The 25,567-nt window shown below is 42.7% G+C and overlaps 1 protein-coding gene and 1 pseudogene across 1 annotated transcript in view; one reads left to right on the forward strand and one right to left on the reverse strand.

Annotated features, from left to right (window-relative positions):
• Window positions 1-263: 263 nt before the first annotated feature.
• On the reverse strand, window positions 264-4,445 carry LOC113898133 (annotated as a pseudogene).
• The window catches only part of PCOLCE2 (procollagen C-endopeptidase enhancer 2), a 99,463-nt gene continuing 78,024 nt past the window's right edge, over window positions 4,129-25,567 (forward strand). The window contains exons 1-2 of the mRNA XM_027544219.1: window positions 4,129-4,526; window positions 5,529-5,637. Of these exons, the coding sequence (XP_027400020.1) occupies window positions 4,444-4,526; window positions 5,529-5,637 (192 nt within the window). The 5' untranslated portion in view covers window positions 4,129-4,443. The remainder of the gene's footprint in view (window positions 4,527-5,528; window positions 5,638-25,567) is intronic.

Raw genomic sequence — 25,567 nt, forward strand, 5'->3', positions numbered from 1 at the left:
CTTTGGCATAGTCAATAAAGCAGAAATAGATGTGTTTCTGGAACTCTCGCTTTTTCGATGATCCAGAGGATGCTGGCCATTTGATCTCTGGTTCCTCTGCCTTTCCTAAAGCCAGCTTGAACATCTGAAAGTTCACGGTTCACGTATTGCTGAAGCCTGGCTTGGAGAATTTTTTTTTTTTTTATGCTGCAAAAAGCTTTATTGTTTCCTTTTGGTCCAAGGCTTGAGGGAGGGCTCCAGGGTGTTAAAAAGCTGCCTAGTGGCTGCAGAGAGGGGCTTCAGGCAGCCCTGATGTTAGGTGGGTTCTTCAATGGCCACTGGTCTCCAGAAGCTCCTAGTCGTGCTTGAGGATGAGCCTTTCGAAGAGATAGTCGCCCAACCCAGCCTGGAGACCAGCCAGCCTGAGGAGGTTGGTCAGGTGGTCACCCATCTTCTTGATGAGTTTCACTTCCTCATCTAGGAAGTGGTTCTCCAGGAAGTCACAGATGTGGGGGTCTCCGCGGGCAGAAGCCAGGCCATGCAGATCCAACAGGGCTTGATTCAGGTTCTTCTCTACGAGAAGGGCGGCTTCCATAGCGTCCTGGGTTTTACCCCACTCATCTTGAGATGGCTTTTGCACGTCCAGGAAGAGGGCGCGGCCGCCACGCTGTTTTTGCATTTTCAAGAGACGCTCCGCGCCCTCGCGCTTCTCCTTGGCCAATTCGCGAAAAAAGTGACCTACACCCTCCAGGGCCACATCGTCGTGGTCGAAATAGAAGCCCAGAGAGAGGTAGGCGTAGGAAGCCCGCAGTTGCATGTTAACCAGGCGGTTGACGGCGGCCTCCACCTCGGTAGAATAATTCTGACGAATCTGGGAGCTCAGATTCGGTAATAATCTGATCGGTAATAATGAGTTAAAAAATGGTGGCTGGTCCCGGTGATCGCGGACAGCTGGGTGGCTGACTCGGAGGTTGCGACTGGAAAAAAGGTTGGAGGGTGATCGGAGGCTGGAGCAAGGGGCGTCCCTGCGTCTGTTCGGTCCAAGCACTGTTGAAGCAAGAGACAGATCTGCGGGGCCGGCCCCGCACTTGTGGCTTGGAGAATTTTAAGCATTACTTCACTAGCGTGTGAGATGAGTGCAATTGTGCGGTAGTTTCAGGATTCTTTGGCATTGCCTTTCTTTGGGATTGGAATGAAAACTGATCTTTTCCAGTCCTGTGGCCACTGCTGAGCTTTCCAAATTTGCTGGCATACTGAGTGCAGCACTTTCACAGCGTCATCCTTCGGGATTTGAAATAGCTCAACTGGAATGCCATCACCTCCATTAGCTTTGTTTGTAGTGATGCTTACTAAGGCCCTCTTGACTTCACATTCCAGGATGTCTGGCTCTAGGTGAGTGATCACACCATTGTGATTATCTGGGTCATGAAGATCTTTTTTGTACAGTTCTTCTGTGTATTCTTGCCACCTCTTCTTAATATCTTCTGCTTCTGTTAGGTCCATACCATTTCTGTCCTTTATTGAGCCCATCTGTGCATGAAATGTTCCCTTGGTGTCTCTAATTTTCTTGAAGAGATCTCTAGTCTTTCCCATTCTATTGTTTTCCTCTATTTGCACTGGTCACTGAGGAAGGCTTTCTTCTCTCTCCTTGCTATTCTTTGGAACTCTGCATTCAAATGGGTATATCTTTCCTTTTCTCCTTTGCTTTTCACTTCCCTTCTTTTCACAGCTGTTTGTAAGGCCTTCTCAGAGAGCCATTTTGCTTTTTCGCATTTCTTTTCCATGGGGATGGTCTTGATTCATGTCTCCTGTACAATGTCACGAACCTCCATCCATAGTTCATCAGGCACTGTGTCTATCGGATTTAGTCCCTTAAATCTATTTCTCACTTCCACTGTATAGTCATAAGGGATTTCATTTAGGTCATACCTGAATGGTCTAGTGGTTTTCTCCACTTTCTTCAAAATGTACACACAGGTGCTGATATTATGCAGCAAAATACATTTGAGTGTGGTCTGATTTTGTTAGTGGTTAGTCCACTGGTGAATATCCTCATACTCTTATGACTTTGAGTCTCTGTGCAATTTGGTTTATTGCAAAGGCTGGGTAATATACACTTTGAACAACAAGGATCACCTCACCTACCACTCTGCATCCACAGGGTTTGGTCCCCTCTACCTTTCCCCTTTCCTAGTGCCTGGAATTCTGTGGCTACCTACCACCATAGCAACACTGCATCTCTGAAGTCCAAAAATCGGTCTCACTGAAGGTTCTTACATGAACCTTCAGAGTCCACTTGGGTCTGTCTCAATTTTAACACATTAAACTTCTCGGGACATTAAAGGTTTATAATTTTGGTCAGAATTGTAGTTCCAAGTTAAATATTCATTTCTAACAGCAAATAATAAGGTCTTAGTAAATTTCTAAAATCATATGGTAACATTCATGTCTTTTTACATATCTCAACAATAACAGAACTATCAGTGCTGAAACTCTAACTTTTTTAGTGAGGATATAAACACAGTAATAAACACAGTCATTATATAAACACATAAATTAAGAAAAGAGTTGTTGCGTACTTATGTTGTTATCTATCCACTTAGTCATGTTTAATACTTTGTTTTTTAATTTAAAATTTTGAAAACTTAGCTTAGTCCTAAGAATGAAGTATTTTCTGGCTATGATCACTTCAAATCATTACCAGAAAGTGAGTTGAGTAATATTTTCACTCTATAATTTAAAACTCTGACTTTTCAATAAAATATCATCTAAAACACATATGCTATTGGACAGCATACTCTTGAAACATGTGCAAAATAAACAATCATTTATTTTCCTATTTGCTGTTTTAAAACAATTTTATTGGGTTGAGGGTGTAGGTTTCAGGATGTAATGTTGTTTGCCAAATTCTGTAATCCTTTTTTTCTTTTTTTAATGTCTCACAGGGTGTGGTGCCTTTAGAAAATTTTTTAAAAGTTGTAGTTCTTGGTGTATTTTTCCTTCACTTTTTCAAAAATAGTAAGAAAATCTAAACCCCACAGGGAAATTCTGGTTCCTACTATTGACTCCTGGAATCCACTTTTCTAAAAATAAGATTATTCTATGTAGCCAACTTTTGTTTATTTCCTTGCCAGGAGTATTTATGTTCTTAACACTAAAGGTTCTTAACACTGTAGGTTCATTATTAGAAATGAAGTCTTGGTAAGTACTATCTTAATGCTTATTATTATTATTCTGCTTAGAATGGTGAAAATAATGTAGGAGGAACATCTAAAAGGAGGCATGTAAATTCAGCTATATCCCTTTTGTGGGGACCTGGTCATTGAAAAACCTCAGTGAATCCATTCTGTTCTTGTTTTTCTTTTACTACTCTATGGTTATTGAGAAACAGTTAGCCAAATAAATATTTAAAATTAGTCTTGACTCCATAAGACTGCAATTGTTCTTAGAAAAAACAAATTCTCTGTAAAAAGTAATTAATACTACAGAAAGAGACATTGTTGGAAAATATCTTTTTAAAAAGAGAGAGATGCCAGCAAAGAAATACTATTTTCAAAACATAACAGGGGATAGTGAGAACTGATGATCCGGATTTTGTCTTATATTTGGCACAATAATGATAATTCAGTCACAAATCGCATGGCTGAAAACTCGTTTCTAACTCCTAATCCCCCTCCCAAATAGAAACTATGTCCCTATTCTCACACACCAGTAAATACATAAAAGAATCTACTGACACTGTACGTGTGTATGTATAGACGGGTGTGTGTGTGTGTAGGTCCGTGTTTGCTTAAAGTAAGAGAACTAGGGTAGGAGTTAAAATATGATAGAATCCCTCTTTTATTTTCCCCTTTCTATCCTTGGAGCTGGGTGTTTGAAGGAGGAACCCTACGTTTTCCAGCAACCAGCAAGCGTCAATACTTTTTATTTAAAAGCAACTAGAGAAAAACACCCCCTAAAGCAAACCAAGGTCACACCACCCCCTATCATCTGTAGATCAAGGCACCGAGTCCCATTTGGGTACCACTTGGCAGGGGGTTCTCTTTCATCCTTCTCCTCACCGCCCCTGCCGGCGGGATGTGACCAGGACTGCGGGTCTCGGGGTGCCAGCGAGGAGCCGCCCGCCCGCCCCAAGAGAGGAGGAGGCTCCGGCCTGGGAGCCGCCCCCTCTCGCCGCTGGAGAACAAACGGGATATTCAGCAGTGGCCTGTGGCTGCCAGAGCAACTCCTCAGGGGACATCCAGCGGCGAAGCAGACTGCACCGTAATCGCCTCTAGAAAAGCGCCCCGGCCCCGCCTGCCGCGCACACCCAGCTACCTGGGCTGCCCCGCGGCGGCGCGTGCGAGCGAGCGGGAGAAGCCGGGGTGCGGGGCGCGCCGGGGCGGGAGCCCGGGCGGGTGCGGAGCGCGCGGTGCTCCGGTGTGCGCGCCGGGGTGGGGCGAGCCCCGAGCGTCTTCACCAGCCATGAGGGGCGCGGGCGCCTGGGCCCCGCTCTGCCTGCTGCTGGTCGCCGCCGCCCAGCACTCGCGTCCGCAGCTCTCCGAGAGGTAACGCGACCCCCAACCGCACCCCTCCCCTCCTTCCTCCATGCCCCTCGCCCGCTGCTTTACTTTACCCAGTTCGCTTTGGGGCGCCGGGGGACCCACGCGCCACCGGGACACGGGACGGCGCCCGTCGTCGGGGCTCCCTCCTGCGCCCCCAGTTCCGCCCGCTGGACGGCCCTGCAGCTGGCCAGCCACCACGTGGTAGGGGCTTAACCTGCCCTGGGTCTCCTCTGCCCGCAGCTTTATGCGGGTGCAAAGAAGCACTGGGGCCCAAATATGTGAACTTTGGTTTACTTCTCTTTTCTTCCCTGGAGACGCTTTGCCCAGAGGCTTAAGCCTACGGAAAAGCCCGAGTTGCCCGGCGCCCGGGAGCAGCTCTCGGAAAGTTAACTCTTCACCAACCTCTGAGCTGCCGGATGGCTCCAGGACCTGGGCTGGGGACTCGTCCTATGGCCAACTTTGGCATCTCCTTTTCCACCTCCATCACCATCAACATCCCTTTTCAGTGGGAGGCTCTGCCAATGGCCAACTATTTTCCAAAACAGGGAGAATTAGGCATCTCTCTTCATCTAGGAAATTAAAACTTTCCCACATTAACTAATTACTTGTCTGTCTTTAAAACCATGCACTTCACAGAGCCTAGCTCTCACCTTTTCTCTCTCACTCCCCCCAGTTACATTTTCTATTTACCATTTTCCAGTAATGTCTTATCACTTGATACGGACTTGATTGCATATGGATGGTGGATGGATGGATGGATAGATCGGTAGATTGATCTTGTTATTATAGTGTTACTATGGTGGAGATCATTGTAGCTGGACTGAATGTTTTATTAGGCTATAATTTAAATATTCTAAGAGCTAATAAGTATTTCAAATTCCTTATATGATGCAGGCACTTAATAGTCAGTATTCATTTTATCCCTATTAACAAACTACATCTTTCTGAAATTGACAGTGAATTGTTAGGCTCTGTTTCAGATTTCTTTTCCTCTTATTTTCCCAGACCTGTTTTCACATGTGGCGGCATTCTTACCGGAGAGTCTGGATTTATTGGCAGCGAAGGTTTTCCTGGAGTGTACCCTCCCAATAGCAAATGTACCTGGAAAATCACAGTAAGCAGTTTTTAAAAGATTATTCTCCAAAAATGAATACTGAAAACTGGAAGAGCTGCTGCTTTTCTCCTCTGGTGACAGAATTTGGGTTGGGGGTAAATGTCTGAAATAGTAAAATGTTGGCTTTGCCTCAACTATTTGGGAGATTTTTAATAGAACTGATGGTGTCCTGCGTTAACAATTAGAAAGGGCTCGAGATAATGCTTGGAGGGATAAATTCTTAAAGCAGATGTGTTTTCTGAAAACCCAGTTGGACTCAGCTGAATTTCATGGATTCTGAATGAAGGCTATTTTCAAGCAAAGGCCCCTTGTAAAGACTTTTAGGAGCTATTTATTGCTTGTGCCTTTCATAAATGTCTCCCAGTGGTGGATAGAAAATCAAAGGTAGTACTCACCTCTGACTACTTTATATCCATTGGAGGGCGGTTAGGCAAAAGAAAAAGAAAAAAAAAAAAATCCTATTAATGTCTCTGACTTAAAACCACCCTAAAGGGACTTCCCTGGTGGTCTAGTGGCTAAGACTCTGAGCTTCCAATGCAGAGGGCAAGGGTTTGAGCCCTGGTGGGGGAAGTTCCACATGCTGCAACTAAAAGTTAGCATGCTGCAGCTGAAAAGGATCCCACAACACAAGATCCTGCATGCTGCAGCTGAGACCTGGCATAGACAAATAAGTAAATACTAAAACAATTAAATGATTGTTCTCACAACTGCATTTGGGGGGAATGGATATTTTTGAAAAACCACCATTAAAGGCAATCTAAAAATAGAGAATAATAATAACTTAGTGGGGAAAAGGGCTTCCCTTGTGGCTCAGCTGGTGAAGAATCTGCCTGCAATGTGGGAAGCCAGGGTTCAATCCTGGGGTTGGGAAGATTCCCTGGAGAAGGGAACGGCTACCCACTCCAGTATTCTGGCATGAATAATTCCGTAGTTCATGGGGTCGAAAAAAGTCAGACAGGACTGAGCAACTTTTACTTTCACTTTCGGGGGGGAAATGCCTAAATATCAAACAAAAACTAACAGAACTAACAGGCTGGTTAGTAATAGCATAGATTACGTTAAGTCAAGATAAGAAGTCAGATTTAGAGACAGCTAGCTTAAAAAAGAGAAGGCGATGGCACCCCACTCCAGTACTCTTGCCTAGAAAATCCCATGGGCGGAGGAGCCTGGTAGGCTGCAGTCCATGGGGTTGCTAAGAGTCAGACACGACTGAGCGACTTCACTTTCACTTTGCACTTTCATGCATTGGAGAAGGAAATGGCAACCCATTCCAGTGTTCTTGCCTGGAGAATCCCAGGGACGGGGGAGCCTGGTGGGCTGCCGTCTATGGGGTTGCACAGAGTCAGACACGACTGAAGCGACTTAGCAGCAGCAGCTTAAAAAAAATAAGTCTGAAAAAAAAAAAAAAAGTCTGGATTTAGTCAACTAGACTAAGTCATTTTTCCAGTCAGCACAGTAGTGACTGTTATCTTCTGTATTTTTTCATTTTAGGGAAGTTGTTTAATAACTGAACACATTAGTTCACTGAAAGCTTCATTCAATGTCAGCCATGAATTATGATTTTTTTAAGTAGATACCTCTTGTTGAGCACTTACTGTGTGCCAGAAGTTAACAGGCATAATTTTACCGAATCTTTGAAATCACTGTGAGAAAGTACAATTATTCCCATATTATAGATGAGGAAACTGAGGCCCACAGCAGCGGTATAAATGTTCATGCTCAGTTGCTTCAGTTGTGTCCGACTCAATTGTAGCCCTGCCAGGCTCCTCTGTCCATGGGGATTCTCCAGCAAGAATACTGGAGTCGATTGCCATGCCCTCCTCCAGGGGTCTTCCTGACCGAGTGATGAAGCTCGGGTCTCTTGCATTGCAGGTAGATTCTTTACTGCTGAGCCACCAGGGAATCCCCTCGAAATATTGATATTAGCATAAATGTGAAATAAGGCCCTGAAACAAACATGTAACTTGCTTTTCACGTTATAGTTGTGTTTCAGTTGTAAGTAAATGGCTACGAGTTAAAAATGATCCAAGGAAATTAGGGACTGAGAGGCATCTTATGCCTGACAAGTAGACTCCAAGGTTAGCCCAGTGTTTTGTGTGTTAGGGGCATTGTTAGTGTTGATGGGACAGAGGAGGGTGTCCAGTGAAAGTTCTCCTTGACAAACTGGAGTGCTCTCGAGAGCCCTGACTACCCCATTCTTATGTATGCGGGAGGGAAGTATTAATGGATGCTGCATATGGATACAATGCAAAGGTGAGGTAGGTGGGCTCACATTTCTTCACTCATAAGCTGTGTGATGGATTTATCTTCTTTAAACCTCAGGATTGTTGTAAAGACAACATGAGATGGTACATATAAAGCTCTTGGGCTGAGTGCCTGGGATATAATAAGTGCTTACTAAATATTAGCCAACACTGTTACCCTTTGCTGCTGGTATTGACTCATCTTTCCTTCTGACCCATAGGCAACATGGCAGATCACTGCCACCCACTTAGTATATTGGCTTAGCTGGGCTTGGCATCAGCTTAAAGCAGCTCATCTTTGATGGAACAATCAATGTTGTCATGTACTTTTAGGAAATTTTTGTACTTCGGTTCTCCTATAATCTTTTTGGGGAGATTCCATGTGAGTTAGGACTAGGTCAGCTCCCAGTTAAAGGGATCCAAAGTAACAGTAGCTCAACCAGAAGCTTGGGTTTCCCTGGTGGCTCAGTGGTAAAGAATCTGCCTGTCAATGCAGGAGATGCAGGTTCGATCCTTTGGTTGGGAAGATCCCCTGGAGAAGGGAATGGCAACCCACACCAGTATTCTTGTCTGGGAAATCCCGTGGACAGAGGAGCCTGGCGTGCTACAGTTCATGGGGTGGCAAAGAGTCGGACACAACTTAGCAACTAGAGCAACAACAAAACCAGAAACTTGGTTCTCTCTTATGTGAAGGGATCTGGAGGTAGACAATCCAGAATTGGTGTGGCTGCTTCAAATCATTAGTAACTCAGTATCCATTCAGATGTGTGCTCAAGTTCCAGCCATCAGGTAGGTGCATGGTCTAGTCAGCAAAAAGGAAGAGAAGAAGGGCACAGATCCTCCCTGTAAGGACATTGCGCAGAATTACATGCACTTTGCTGTTCACATCACATTTGCCAGTTACTAATTACATGGCCCTTACTAGCTGCAAGGAAGCCCTGAAATGAAGGCTTCTTGTCAGGAATCTGTGTGCTCCGCTAAAATCCAGAAGTCTTCTTTCGAATAAACATCTTCTATCACCTGTGGAAAGAAGGGAAAACAAGCAGACGACAGGCAGTCTCTGTGACATATTTATTTGTGGTTTGCCTAGGCTGCCCGAACTAATGTTCCAAAGTTGAGTAACAAATGCCAGCCTTTTTAGAAAAAAAAAATATTTTTAGAAAGCATAGGTAATGTACAAGAAAGGACGGCACAATTTGTTTTTCTAGTGAAAAGCTTTATAGTTTTCACTCTTAGCTGGTTGATTCTATTTCAAGCAGCTGCCACTTGTATGTTTGCATGTGAATAGGACCAAGAGCTTCCAGAGGAGCCCAGCACATTCTCCTGTTTATAATTGTACCCTCAGCAGAATGTTCACAAAGGCCGTGGATGCTCTCAAGGTTATAGTTTGACGGTATCTTCTTTTCTTCATATTTCACAAGGAAAAGAACTGCATCATTGGTAAAAATCTTTACAGTTCTTTCTAATGGTCCTCTGGTGTGTCAGAGTAGCTAAAAGAAACTCCCTAGCTTCTGTGTGGGAGAAGGCGATGGCACTCCACTCCAGTACTCTTGCCTGGAAAATCCCATGGAGGGAGGAACCTGGTAGGCTGCAGTCCATGGGGTCGCTAAGAGTTGGACATGACTGAGCGACTTCACTTTTACTTTTTACTTGCATGCATTGGAGAAGGAAATGGCAACCCACTCCAGTGTTCTTGCCTGGAGAATCCCAGGGATGGGGGAGCCTGGTGGGCTGCTGTCTATGGGGTCACACAGAGTCGGACACGAATGAAACGACTTAGCAGCTTCTGTGTGTCCCTGGGTTGATAATAGAAAGAGAACTGTGGTTGGGCTACAGTTTGTAGAAGCTTGTGGCCCTAAGGTCTGTTATTCATTCAACAAATGTATGTTGGGTCTTGGATACCACTGGAGTTATGGTGAACAAGCTCCTTGCCCTCATGCAGCTAGCATCCTAGTTTGGAGAGATGAGGGAATCAATGTTTAAACAAACAAGTAAATAAGAAAATATTTAAATATTTAAATAAGTAAATAAGTAATGATGAATGAATTATAAAAATAAAGTGGCTACTACTTCACACCCATTAGGATGACTACTATAAAAAATAGAAAATAACAAGTGTTGGCAAAGAAGTGGAGACATTGGAACCCTTGTGCATTGCTGGTAGGAATGTAAAATTATGCAGCTGCTGTGGAAAACAATGGGACACTTTCTCAAGAAATTAAGCATAGAATTATCATATTACCCAGAGATTCCACATCAGGGTGTATACCAAAAAGAAGTGAAAGCTGGATTTGAACAGATATTTATATGTCCATGTTCTTGGCTACGTTATTCACAAGAGCCAAAAGGTGGAAGCAACCCAGGTATCTATCTACAGATGAATGGACAAACAAAATGCGGTATACAGAGGAATATTATTCAGCTTTAACTATTAAAGAAATTCTGACACATGCTACAACATGGATAAACCTTGAAGACATTATGCTAAGTGAAATAAGCCAGTCACAAAAGGACAAATATTGTATGATTCTTTTAACATGGGGCACCAAGAGTAGTCAGAATCAGAGAAAGGAAGTAGAATGGTAGTCTTCTCAGGCTGGGGAGTAGAGGAAAGGAGTTAGTATTTAATGGATATAGAGGTTCAGTTGGGAGGGCTGAGAAGGTTCTGGAGTTGCATGTTGGTGATGGGCGCACCACAGTGTGAGTGCTCTTAATGCTACTGACCTATACACTTAAAATAATGGCGGAAGCGGGTACATGTTATGTTACGTGTATTTTACCAAGATAAAAAATACTTTCAAAATAAAATAAGGGAATTTCCTCGTGGCTCAGTGGTTAGGATGCTGTACTTCCATTGCCGAGGATGCAGGTTCGGTCCCTGGTCAGGGAAGTAAGATTCTGCAAGCTGCATGGCACGGTCAAAAGAAAATAATAATAATTAAAACAGAGCAGTGGAGTATTAGATAATAATTGTGTAATTCATTTACATGAAATATTCAGAAAAGGCAAGTCCGTAGAGACAGAGTATTATCGATTAGTGCTTGCCTGTGGCAGGGGACAGGTAGGTATGGGGATTAACAGTTAATAGTCATGAGGGATCTCAAGAACGTGGAAATAGTCTAAAATTGACCTATGGTGGTGGCTGTACAACTTGGTGTTTTTACTAAAAGTGCACTTAAAATGGGTGAGTTTTATAATATGTTAATATTCCTCAGGAAATTTGTGAAACAACTAAACAGACATAATTTAGTGGTGGAATAGCAGGAGCAATGAATGAGGTGATCAGGAAAGGCCACTCTGAGGAGGTGACATTTGAACTGAGGCCTGAGTGATAAGGAGCCAGCCATGCGGAGGTCTGGGGAAGAGCATTTTAGGCAGAGGGACCAGCAAGCATCGGTACAAAGGCCCTGAGATTCAAAGAAGCTTGACTTGTCTGAAGAACAGCCAGGAGATCAGTGTGGCTGGGAACAGAATGAGCAAAGGGGTAACTAGAGAAGAAGTCAAAAAGGTGAGCAGGGCCTTGCAGGCCATGGTGAAAAGGTTGAATTTTTTGAGTAGGAAGCTACCGGAGAACCTTGCAGAGGAGTGAGATGATCTGATTTTTCTTTTTTTAAGATTTTTTTTCTTTGATGTGGACCATTTTTGAAGTCTTTATTTAATTTGTTATAATATCATTTCTGTTTTATGTTTTGGTCTTTTATCCTTCAGGCATGTGGGATCTCAGCTCCCTAACCAGGAATTGAACTCGCACACCTGAATTGGAAGGCAAAATCTTAATTAACCCCTGGATGGTCAGGGAAGTTCAGAGATGATTTGATTTGAAAAGATGATTCTGGCTGCTGTGTGGAAGATGAGTTGTAGGGAGCTAAGAGTAGAAGCCAGGAGACCAATTAGGAAGCTCTGTGGTCTCCAGGAGAGAGAAGGGGGTAGAATGGACAAGGGTAATTATGAAGGAGATGAAGAAATATGGAGCCTTCTGCCTAAAGCAGTTGTCTTAGAGGTTCTGAATGCAGTAAGGGTGGAGTGGTACCAGCCAAGAGGCCTAATCCTCCAGGCTCTCTCTGGACCCTTCCTCGTCACCTGCTCCAGACAGGGCTGTGTTCTGGTATAGCCTCAAACAAGGCAGTCTATTAAAAGCTTTCTGAAAGCCAGTGGATCCAGTCTACCTTCCAGCTCCTGCAGTCAGTAAACTGAGGAGTTCCCACTAGTGATTCAATATCATAGAGACCCCTCAAGATGGAAGAGTCTAGAGTAGCCCTCAAACTCAAGTTCCCATAGCTAGAAATATCCCACCTCTCACCCTCATCTGCCTCCCAGTCCATTCTTCTAGACTGGAGATGTGTCCCAGTAAGGTGGTTTTCACCATCAAATCCTTGTCATCAAACTGTGTCTTATCAGTGGGGGATTGGGGAAAGTCTGATGTTAATGTCTGTATACTTTGAGAAAGGTGAAGGCTAGTTAGTGGTCACAAGCAAACTTTCTAGCCGTTTGTATTGGACTTTCTGATATGGAAGTTCAATTTGTAGAGTGGAAATTTAGATTTGTCCTTGAATTATAGTACTTAAAAGAATTCATTGCTATTCTGTGGACAGCTGCACTGTCTAAATGCACAATCAACATTGGCTATTTAAATTTAAACTTAATTAAATTTAAGTTGCACATTTTAAATCCAGTTCTTTGGAACTTCTCTGGTGGTCCAGTGGCTAAGACTCTGCACTCCCAGTGCAGGGGATCCAGGTTCGATACCTGGTCAGGGAACTAGGTCCCAGATGCCACAACAAAAGATCCTGCATGCCACAACTAAGACCCAGCATGGCCAAAAAAAGCTTTTAAAAAATCCAGTTCCTCAGTCATATTTCAAATGCTCAGTGACCACATGTAGATGGCAGTCACCGTATTAGACAGTATTTAATATGAATATGTCCATCATCACAAGAAGTTCTTTTGGACGGTGCTGTTGTAGATAACGTTCAAGGTTTGGTTGTGTTTTTTTTAATTGGAATGTAGTTCCTTTACAGCATTGTGTTCGTTTCTGCTGTATAGCAAGTGAATTAGCTATATCCCCACCCTCTTGGACCTCCCTTCCAACCCCCCCGCCCCGACTTCCCACCCTTCAAGGTCATCACAGAGCACCGAGCTATGCTCCCTGCTCTGCACAGAAGCTTCCTGCTAGATACCTGTGTTACACGTGGTAGTGTATACATGTCAGTGCTACTCTCAGTTTTTCCCACCGTCTCCCTCCCTTGCTGTGTCCACATGTCCATTATTTAAGTGTGCGTCTGCATTCCTGCCCTGTAGACAGGTTCATCCGTACTGTTTTTCTAGATTTCATATATATGCAGTATGACCCTCATAACTCAAAAAGACACATGTGCTCTAATGTTCACTGCAGCACTATTTACAATATCCAGGACATGGAAGCAACCTAGATGTCCATTGATGAATGGATAAAGAAGATGTAGCGTGTATATTTATATACACACACACACACACACACACTGGAATATTACTCAGCCTTAAAAAGGAAAGAAATTGAGTCAGTCGTAGTGGTGCAGATAAACCTAGAGCCTGTCGTATGCAGTGAGGTTAGTATTCAGTTCAGTTCAGTCGCTCAGTCATGTCTGACTCTTTGTGACTCCATGAACCGCAGCACGCCAGGCCTCCTTGTCCATCACCAACTCCCGGAGTCCACCCAAACCCATGTCCATTGAGTCAGTGATGCTATCCAACCATCTTATTCTCTGTCATCCCCTTCTCCCCCTGCCCTCAATCCTTCCCAGCATCAGGGTCTTTTCAAATGAGTCAGCTCTTCGCATCAGGTGGCCAAAGGATTGGAGATTCAGCTTCAACATCAGTCCTTCCAATGAACCCTCAGGATTGATCTCCTTTAGGGTGGACTGGTTGGATCTCCTTGCAGTCCAAGGGACTCTCAAGAGTCTTCTCCAACACCACAGTTCTAAAGCATCAATTCTTCGGCGCTCAGCTTTCTTCACAGTCCAACTCTCACATCCATACATGACCACTGGAAAAACCATAGCCTTGACTAGATGGAACTTTGTTGACAAAGTAATGTCTCTGCTTTTGAATATGCTGTCTAGGTTTGTCGTAACTTTCCTTCCAAGGAGTAAGCGTCTTTTGATTTCATGGCTATAGTCACCATCTGCAGTGATTTTGGAGCCCAGAAAAATAAAGTCTGACACTGTTTCCACTGTTTCTGCATCTATTTGCCATGAAGTGATGGGACCAGATGCCATGATCTTCGTATTCTGAATGTTGAGCTTTAAGCCAACTTTTTCACTCTCCTCTTTCACTTTCACCAAGAGGCTCTTTACTTTCTGCCTTAAGGGTGGTGTCATCTGCATATCTGAGGTTATTGATATTTTTCCCGGCAACCTTGATTCCAGCTTGTGCTTCATCCAGCCCAGCATTTCTCATGATGTACTCTGTGTATAAGTTAAATAAGCAGGGTGACAATATACAGCCTTGACATACTCCTTTTCCTATTTGGAACAGTCTGTTGTTCCATGTCCAGTTCTAACTGTTGCTTCCTGACCTGCATACAGGTTTCTCAAGAGGCAGGTCAGGTGCTCTGGGATTCCCATCCCTTTCAGAATTTTCCACAGTTTATTGTGATCCACACAATCAAAGGCTTTGGCATAGTCAATAAAGCAGAAATAGGTGTTTTTCTGGAACTCTCTTGCTTTTTCCATGATCCAGCGGATGTTGGCAATTTGGTGCCTCTGCCTTTTCTAAAACCAGCTTGAACATCTGGAAGTTTACGGTTCATGTATTGCTGAAGCCTAGCTTGGAGAATTTTAAGCATCACTTTACTAGCGTGTGAGATCAGTTGGTATTAGGTTTTACTAATTAATTTTGCTGACTGTGTTCTAAAAAATGTTCAAATCAATTTTCCTGAGTGTGTTCTAAAAAAGAGATCAAATCAGAGAATTTGAGGATTAAGAAATTTTAAAATATTTTGTTATCAGTGATGGGGTTAAAGTTTTCTTAGTTTCCTTTATGAGTTGATGCTCAATACTGTGACCTAAGGAGTGTCTGCATAAAATACTAAGCCTGCATACATAGGGGTGGTCAGGAGTTAAGTATGATTTGACAGCTGAAGGATGTCTAATTTTTAGAAAATGGTGGCTGGTCTTCTAAACAGGCTTGGAAGGACATGACTGGGTTGAGGCAAAAGTCATCCAAAGTGATTGAAGGATAAGAACTGTTAATAGTAACTGCACCTGTATCAAACCTGGCAACATGAAGTGAAGCTCCACTTATTGACATATCACCACCTGGACCTCTCTATTACAGTGGTCCTTGTGCTGGGCACATATGCCCAGAGGGCCAGGACTGTGCTGGAGACAGTCCTGCTGGAGATCCCCCCCCACCGCCCAAAAGTCATGCAGAGTGGACCATTGTCAACAAGAGCACAGCCAGTGGGATACGGCTTACCGCTACATTGACAAGGCACGTTTACGAAGAGCCCCCTAGGCATGGTTCTAGGTGCTGGAGACACACAGATGAATACGTGGGAGATGTGAGCACGGCGGGCTGGGCAGCTTGGGATGACGTGTTTCCCAGGCTCTGAGTGGGAAGGGAGGTAAAGCCCAACAGGCACCTTGACTTCTTGATTCCAGAGGCACAAAGATCACCATTCTATTAATGGTTTCCTGATAAATTCGTTGCTAACTTGGCACATCACCAATGCTTCTAAACCTTGACGGTCTCATCCATAACTTGTTCATTATTCAGTCTTACAGTAGAACTAGAAATTCATAGTGATGACTTGAAACAATTTTTTAAAATAAGAAGACCATACATAGGTAGCAAAATAACACCTTGCAAAAGCAATTCTATTCAGAGTCTGACTTGGGCGGCATGTGGCAGGGCCAGCTAAGTGGAACCAGCTGAACCTTTGTTTATAGCTGCTATGCAAATTAGAGGAAACTTGAAGCCTAGAACCTTCTGGGAACTCTCCTCTACTAGGTATGTAGAAATCTTTATTTTAAATTGGTTCCTGACATTAAAACTAGGTATTCCATCTGAATTGCTGTTATTATCTAAATAAATAGCAGTTGGTATGCAGATGTCAGTGAAAATTATTTTGTCCTTACATTTAAAAGTGGGCATCATTAACAAAACAGTTTTTAAAAATGAGATAATTCATGTATGTGGTCCTATTGTTATAAATCATCATTGAAATTGCAAAGCATTTATTTATGATTTATATCTCTTCATTTCCAATTTTTTTTAAAGGCACTGAAATTAGAGAGCAGATTATTGAAGGTTTCAGTTATTATTTTTGGCAGAAATCTGGCTTGGGAAAAAAACCAGCTAACATTTGAGCAGTTTAAAATTTGGTACTGGAGGTTCCTTTAACTCTGAAGTAAGTAATGTGGGCCGATCAGAAAGTCACAGACCTATGCCAGAAATGGGAGAATTACAGCAATGAATAGAGTCAGTCCCATTTAAGCTGAAAGTATGTGGCAAAATTTTCCTTGTTTAGCTAATTCATACAGAAGAAAAAAGGCATCGTCATATGTAGATCTTCAGGTTCCCCAAGTAATATACGTACTGTCACTTTGATAACTACCTTTTTTTCTGTTCAACAGGAATTAAATATACTAGTTATTATGTAGGTCACAGATCTAAAATAATAACATGTAGTTATTTCATCTGCATCCTATTCCGTGATGTCAATGGATACATGTTATTATGTCCATTTCACAAATGGTGAAACTGAGGTCTAAAGCATTTGTATCTTTACAAATATCCCTGAAAATGGCATGAAAAGACTAGCACATTTCTAACTTGGTGATACAAATGCACTCTTATGCCCTTCTATAACAAATAAACAAACATTCATTCAGTGCTTGTTGAGCATCTACTATGTACTGAGCATTGGGTGGGGTCCTGGGAGTAAAAAGGGAAGACCTAGTTTCTACCCTTAAGGAGTTTATAATCTGGTAGGGAGTAGTTAGGGTCCCCTGGTGGCTCAGTGATAAAGAATCCACCTGCCAATGCAGGAGACCTGGGTTCGATCCCTGGGTTGGGAAGATCTGGAGAAGGAAATGGCAACCCACTCCATTATTCTTGCCTGGGAGATCCCATGGACAGAGGAGCCTGGTGGGCTGCAGTCCATGGAATTGCCAAAGAGTCAAACATGACTTAGCAACTAAACAACAACAGGGAGTAGTTAGATAGGAAAATCAAGGACTTCCCTGATGCTCCACTGGTCCACTTGCCAATGCAGGGGACACCAGTTCAGTCCTTGATCCGGGAAGATCCCACGTGCTGCGGGGCAACTAAGTCCATGCACCACAACAACTGAGCCCGAGCCCTAGAGTCTGTGAACTGCAACAACTGAAGCCCATGAGCCCTAGAACCGGTGCTTCACAACAAGAGAAGTCACCACAGTGAGTAGCCCCTGCTTGCTGCAGCTAGAGAAAGCCTGCATGCAGCAACAAAGACCCAGTGCAGCCAAAAATAAATAAATGGATAAAATTTAAAAAAAACACACCTTAAAATAGAAAATCAATAGCAATTCTGTTGTGTAAATAATTATGCTGCTCACTGTAAGTATAGTTTTAAGTATTGATAATGTGGAATAAGGCTTATGTGATTTTAAAAATTATTGAAGGTTTTAGATGATTTAAATGAAAATAGTTCTTACCTCATGCAAAGAGTAAAAGATGCCATGACTCATTTTATCTCTATGCTGCTCTGAGACTTGAGAAATTGTTATATGCCCTTTGTTTGACAGCACAGGGCTATTTCACAACACATGCCTTGATATTTCTAAGTATGCCTAACAAACAATGATGTATAGGCATTCCCGTACCATGGGGGGATTTTGTTACTAATGTGTGTTAAAGTCATCATACGGAATACATCCTCCAAAAGCCTGATTAAATTTAAATGGCATTCACATTTAGTTTAAAGAAATGATAGACTGAAATTTTGATTGGGATGTACATCATCCCCATAACCTTCATATGGCTTCATGAAAATAAAGCAGGGGTGGGACATGGAATTTCATGGAAATTGATACATATAGTGATTATTTATTAAGATTAGCACTAGGTATATAATTTGAGAAAACAAATAGGGAATTTAGACAGGAACTCAACATTTAAGTCCCTTAATTATACCGAAGGCTATAGCAAGGAGTTCTAAAATTACTGTAATTATTATTCGCCTGGCATAACCACAGCAGGACAGATAGGGGAATGGAATTTTGGCCTTCAACAAATATTTCCTGGCTTTAAACTACATGTAGGATTTAGAGTTAAATAGAGATTTAAATTCCAGTCTTAACTGTGGGGTTTGTCTTAATGTACATATACATTGGTTGGACTAAGCTTCATTATTTCAGCTGCCTGAGTAGTAATTTAACCTAGTGCTTGACTTAATATTATTTATATCTAATTCCTTAGTAAAGATGAGTACAGTTAACAGAAATGTCTCATACCCAAACCTGATTGTATGAACAAGAGCGCAATAGCTGCTTGTTGTTTGCTTTTTAATTAGGAGAGTGTCATTCAGAAACTTTGTGATTCTTACAATCCTTGTGTGTGTGTGTGTGTGTGTGCGCTCAGTTGCTCAGTCGTGTCTGACTCAGTCGTGTCTTAGACTGTAACCTGCCAGGCTCCTCTGTCCATAAGATTTCCCGGGGAAGAATACTGGAGTGGGTTGCCATGGCCTTCTCCAGGGGATCTTCCCAACCCAGGGATTGAACCTGCATCTCCTGCATTGCAGACGAATTCTTTACCCACTGAGCCATTGGGGAAGCCCCCTTATGACCCTTAAATTGTCCCAGTGAGGTTTCAGTTGATAAAACACTGGAAGAATTAAAACGTTTTCCATCCTTGTGAGAAGGAGGGAGGAATATAGATCCTAAATAAATAAGCCAAGTAGATGACGTTTTCCCACTGGGGCCTCAGTCCAATTTTTCTGAATGTGTTTATTTTGCTGTTTGCTTTTAAGAGCTTCTGTTGCTTGTTTTTGTTTTGTTTTTCTTTGCTGTCTCACATGGAAATCAAATATGTTTTTGTTGATTGACAACATGATGTTTTATTAATGTGCTTATTTGTACTGCCTGTATTTTTAGTGCTCAGTGAAAGCAGATGCCTTAGAAAGGGCTTAATGAATAGAGAAGGAAATGAGAGACCATGAAAATGAACTCCTCTTTGGGTATTTTTTCTAAAAAACATTCTTTTTAATAATAATGACAAAAAGTCATTTTTCTGAAATATTGCTATAAAAGAGCACAAATATTGCAATCTAAAACTCTCTATTAAAAATCTGTCTAATAAAGCAAGAGGTAAAACACCCAAAAGTGATTTTAAATATTTTGTTATTAAAAAGACTGCTGGAGTTACTTTCCCAGAGTTCCCTTTCTCAGAGTTCAATTTATGATATGGAATTATAGGCAAATTTGAATTGTTCCAAGAATTTTGTGGATTCCTTGCTGTTGGAATGGGTTGCCATGGAGTGGTATTTCTCCTGGAGTGGGTTGCCATGTCCTCCTCCAAGGGATCTTCCCGACCCAGGGATGGAACTTGAGTCTCCTGCATTGCAGGCAGATTCTTTACTGACTGAGCCACCAGGGAAGCCCTTGAACTTACACACCCACCCCTTATAATTTAGCAACTTTATCAACAGTGGCAATGGCACTTTGGGGGTACTCTTGAATTTCTTACTCTAGGAACTTGGGAGAATAGAAGGGTTTTCTTCAGTTACATTATTTCTTAGATCATAAGAGTTAATGTGGCAGGTCTCTGCAAAACCAGTATGCTGCTGCTGCTGCTAAGTTGCTTCAGTTGTGTCCGACTCTGTGCGACTGCAGAGACAGCAGCCCACCAGGCTCCCCTGTCCCTGGGATTCTCCAGGCAAGAACACTGGAATGGGTTGCCATTTCCTTCTCCAAAGCATAAAAGTGAAAAGTGAAAGTGAAGTCGTTCAGTCGTGTCCGACTCGTAGTGACCTCATGGACTGCAGCCTTCCAGGCTCTTCTGTCCATGGGATTTTCCAGGCAAGAATACTGGAGTGGGGTGCCATTGCCTTCTGCGGGAAAACCAGTATAAATATCTGAAAATAAATGGAACACCCATAGAAATGTGGGGAGTCGCAGTTAAAGCAGGACACGTCCTGCCCCTAAGTGTCACCTCTCTTTTACCACCTCTCCAACACACTGCTGAGCATGACACATAATAAAATAGTGTTTGCCAAAGTGTGGAGGGAGGGGGAGACCTTTTAGTCACAGACGGGCTGTTCCGTGGACCAGGCTGAGAAGAAGCACAGGGAAGCCAGTGGAGATTGGATTGCTGTTTACTGCTCCCAGAAAGGAGTTGATATTGTTACTGACAAGGGTTCTTGGCCCTTCTTAATAAATGAAGACTGATAAGAAGCCAGACAAGAAATTCAGGCAAGGCTTCATTGGGGCCCCTGCAGCAGCAGAGGGGAGTGGAAACAAGTAACACGCTCCCTTGCTCATTCCCTGAAGAGGGGTGAGCTGGTTCCTCATATGGAGTGAGGGTAGGGGTGTGTCTTGGGGTTGGGTCAGAGGCGTGGCTGAAGTGGTTGGCCCACCTCTGAGGTGGTGTTGAGTGCAGGGATCATTCACAGTACCCGGTTTTTGCTCCTGGCTCTTCAGAAGTGGCAGTTGGGTATTTGGTCTCTTTGTATCTTGTTGTCCAGAATCTGCCCCAGCTGCACATGTGCACGGCTCAACTGCATGTGTGCACGGTTATTTTTAGTCCCTTAAAATTTCTTTGTATTTTGTTGATGGAGGAGATGTTTTTCCAGGTACAGGCACTGCAGCAAAAAGTCTGAAGTCTCAGCCTGTCTCAGTGGGGATCTGATGGAGGTCTGACCTAGACTTCCTAAAAGCCTGGGCTATGACTGATCTTCTGTGAATAAATCATACTTCATGACAATTTAAAGTACCTACCAGAGATCAGGTGCTGGGTTGGGCACAGAGACTGTAATGATTGGAAAACCATGTCCCAGAACAGAGCTTGGAATAATAAGGAAGAGTCAGGAGTCTGGGAGATGTCCGGGAAATGAATCATGGTAGCATGTTGTGCCCGGGTTCACGGTGGAACTTTGTGAGTATGGCATTATCCAGTAACTAGAAGAAAGGGCATTGGCAAGTCATGCTGAAATATCGTTCAGCCATTTGCTAGGAATGTGATGCAGTTTCCAGAACTTTCCAAAGTTGGTTATCATGGCCAGACCTGCCTCATAAGGGTAGTGTGAGGATTGAAGGAGGTAGTAGATGAAAGGCCCTTGGCACAGCGCTTGATGCAAGAAAGTACTCAATAAATGTGTTTTTTTTCAACCTCTCTTCCAGGGTTGTAATAAGGCATAAAAGTGTGGTGTTTGTGTAGAATTTGTCTGCAAGCCAATGCATTTCAAACTGGATGGTAATCCCTTTGGGGCATGGCTAGCTCACACTGGAAATATCCATTCCTACTTACTATGTCCTTTCTTCACTTAAAATATGGTCTTTCATAAGACTTTGTCAACAGAAGCACTTCCAAACCTTCCCTGGTTCTCCTCAAGCCATGGGCCCTCAACCAACCACCCCCATCCCACACTACCTGAGAATGCCCTTTAACTTTTTTTTTTAATTAATTTATTTTTTAATTGAAGGATAATTGCTTTATAGAATTTTGTTGTTTTCTGTCAAACCTCAGCACGAATCCTCCATAGATATACATATATCCCCTCCCTCTTGAACCTTCCTCCCATCTCCCTCCCCATCCCACCCCTCTAGGTTGATACAGAGCCGCTGTTTGAGTTTCCTGAGCCATAGAGCAAATTCCCATTGGCTATCTATTTTATATATGGTAATGTAGGTTTCCGTGTCACTCTTTCCGTACATCTCACTGTCTCCACCCCTCTCCCCAATGTCCGTAAGTCTGTTTTCTATGTCTGTTTCTCCATTGCTGCCCTGCAAATGAATTCATCAGTACCATCTTTCTAGATTCCATATATTTGCGTTAGTGTATGATATTTATCTTTCTCTTTCTGACTTACTTCACTCTATATAGTAGGCTCTAAGGTCTTCCACCTCATTAGAACTGACTCAAATGTATCCCTTTTATGGCTGAGTAATATTCCATTGGTTGTGTGTACCAAAACTTCTTTATCCATCTGTCAATGGACATTAGGTTGCTTCCATGTTCTAGCTATTGTAAATAGAGCTGCAGTGAACATTGGGGTACATGTGTCTTTTTCAATTTTGGTTTCCTCAGGGTACATGCCTGGGAGTGGGATTTCTGGGTCATATGGTGGTTTTATTCCTTGTTTTTAAAGGAATCTCCATACCGTCTTCCATATGAAAATGCCCTTTAACTTTTAAAACTAAGATATTAGAGGCAGAGAAGTAATTGCCAGCTAAAAATTAGAAATAATTTTTAAAATGGAGATTTTAATTCACTTTTGGAGCCTCAAACCATCAGAATAGTCCCCATTATTACAAAGTAAGTAATGAATTTATTCATTATTCCTAATAGAGACACTTCCATGAGTATAGTTTCTGGAGCCAGCCTGCCTGGGTTCAAACACCAGCTCTACAGTTGTGGTGAATCTCCAATGATGACCTTTAAATAACCTCACCTTCTGGTATTCACGCCTTTTCCTAGCCTCTCCAAATGTTGAATCTTGACTGACCTGATGAAAAAATAGGATGAGGCAAAAGTGACACGACATGACTTCTGGAGTTTGGGCATAAGAATCTTAAAGCTTTTGTCTTAGTCTCTTAAAACATGAACTCTGGGGAAAGCTAGCTGCCATGTAAGGACGACCATGCTGTGAGGAAGCCCAAGCTAGCTCTGTAGCGAAGCTTCATGGAGAGAGAGAGAAACATGCTCAGATAACCCCCAGCTGTTCCAGTATTCTGAGCTAGGGTGTCAGACATGTGAGTGGAAAAGCCATCTTGGAGGATCAACCCAGTTAAGCCTTCAGATGACTTAAGCCCTAACGGAGAACTGATAGTAATTGCATGAGATAATTCAAGCAAGAACCACCCAGCTGAGACCAGTGAATTCACAAAACCATAAGAAATGAGAGTACATGAAAGAACCCACCTGCCAGTGCAGGAGATGCAGGTTTGATCCCTGGATTTAAAATAACTTCTGGAGGAGGAAATGGCCACCCACTCCAGTATTCTTGCCTGGGAAATCCTATGGACAGAGGAGCCTGGAGGGCTACAGTCCATGTGGTTGCAAAAAGTCAGACATGACTTAGCAACTAAATGATAATAACACTGCTATATTTAAAATAGATAACCAACAAGGACCTACTATAAAATAATAATAAATGTATTATTAAAAGAAACGAGTACATTGTTGTTTCAAGTCATCAAATTTTGGGGCTGTAACTTACTAGCTGTATGAGGTTGAGTTTGGAATTTGTTAGTTTCCCCATGCCCCAGTTTCCTTGTCTATAAATGGCTACTATATGGCTATGACATAGAGCCAATGTCTATATGGCTACTAATACTCCCTACCTCATAGGATCACTTTGAACATTAAGTTAGCTATTGCATGTACAGTGTTAAGAACAGTGGTAAATACTAAAATACTGTTAGCATGTGGTAAATACTAAAACAAAGATATTTTTCAGTCAGGAAATATTTACTGAATGCTCAGTACGTGTCAAGTCTTGTTTTATATTCTGAAGATACAGTACTGAACGTTCTTGCATTGAGGGTGTTTACTTTCTGGGGGGAAAGAGAGACAATAAAATAGATCACTGATTGTAGGATGGGAATGGGTACCATGAAGACAGTAAAAGAAGATGATATAATAGAGATTGATGCTGATGATGTGACATTTGAACTGAAACCTGAATGATGCAAAGCATTTCCCCACTGAAGTTCCCTGAAGAAATGATGAGGTCATCACTGCTCTGATTGCATATGACTTGGTACATGGCATTCAGCAACTTCTGAGGTTTCTTGCCTTTGTGAATACAAAATATCTTCCAGATGATTATGAGTGCAAAGGCCTTACTCACGAATTAAGGTTAGCTCCTGTGGAGAGAGTAGTAGATTTGGTTTACTTTTTTGTCTATTTATGTTTAAGTTGTTTGGTGTTTACTTTAGAAAGCTGCTTTAGAATGTAGGGAGGGTGGAGCTTAAGGGTCAGTTTTTGTGAGTAGTGTTGCCTTGGGTTCCAGGTGACACAGTGGGATGCAGAATGGGAGGTAGGTGTTCTCATCATCCCAGCTCACAAGTTTCTGCAACCTTTGTGGGGGTGGGTACTGCAGAATCTTAGGAGCATCAGGAGATAGCACCCTTGAAATAGATAGAGGCTTCCCCTTTATCGACCTGTTCAGGGGACTTGGATGGCACATCAGTTACCAGGAACATTCTGTTTATCCATTTGTCTGTGAAGGAACACTTGGATTATTTCCACCTTTTGGCAATTTTGAATAATGCTGCAACAAAGATGGATGTACAAGTGCCTGTTTGAGTCCCTGCTTTTAATCCCTTTGGGCATACCCTTTGGAGTGGAATTGCTGGATCATGTGGTAATTCTTGGCTTTTTCAGGAGCCATCAATTTGTTTTCCTGGAGGAAGAAATAGAAACCCACTTCAGTATTCTTGCCTGGAAAATCCCGCAGACAGAGGAGCCTGACGGGCTACAGTTCATGGGATTGCAGAGTCGGACACACTTGGTGACTGAGCACGCACACACGCAACTTACTTTCCAGCAGTAAGAGAAGAAATACCTGTGAATACTATCACTAGGGAGCCAGACTGCTTTGTGGGCCTGTGTAGATATCCCTTTGGGATACCCCAAGCCAACTGAGATTTTAGGAGGGATTCTGGCACAGTCATCAAGTTAATATGAACCTGCACCATTGTTTTTAGGGATTACAGCTAAGCATGTATTGTTTGGGGGATGCATATATGTTCAGTTCAGTTCAGTGCAGTCGCTCAGTCATGTCTGACTCTTTGCGACCCCATGAATCGCAGCACGCTAGGCCTCCCTGTCCATCACCAATCCCCAGAGTTCACCCAGACTCACGTCCATCGAGTCAGTGATGCCATCCAGCCATCTCATCCTCTGTCGTCCCCTTCTCCTCCTGCCCCCAATCCCTCCCAGCAGCAGAGTCTTTTCCAATGAGTCAGCTCTTTGCATGAGGTGGCCAAAGTACTGGACTTTCAGCTTTACCATCATTCCTTCCAAAGAAATCCCAGGGCTGATCTCCTTCAGGATGGACCGGTTGGATCTCCTTGCAGTCCAAGGGACTCTCAAGAGTCTTCTCCAACACCACAGTTCAAAAGCATCAATTCTTCGGCACTCGGCTTTCTTCACAGTCCAACTCTCACATCCATACATGACCACTGGAAAAACCATAGCCTTGACTAGACGGACCTTTGGTAGCTGAAAAAAATTTTTTGGAGCAAAAGGTTTATCAGAAGCCAGGCAGCTAGCCTAAGAGTTATCTAATATACTTGTTTTTATATAATTGTGAGTTACAGCTTTTAATGAACTTGCTTTATTATTCTCCATAAATCTTATATATATTTATCCATATAAATCTTAGCAATACATATATTATTTCATTACTTGCATCATTGTATTTAGGGATTACAGTGGTGTAGAGACAATTTATAGAGACAAATCTTAACTATTTATATATCTGAAAATAATGAAACTGTATTT

This window comes from Bos indicus x Bos taurus, chromosome 1 (assembly GCF_003369695.1).
Source record: "Bos indicus x Bos taurus breed Angus x Brahman F1 hybrid chromosome 1, Bos_hybrid_MaternalHap_v2.0, whole genome shotgun sequence".
NCBI classification, from domain to species: Eukaryota; Metazoa; Chordata; class Mammalia; order Artiodactyla; family Bovidae; genus Bos; species Bos indicus x Bos taurus.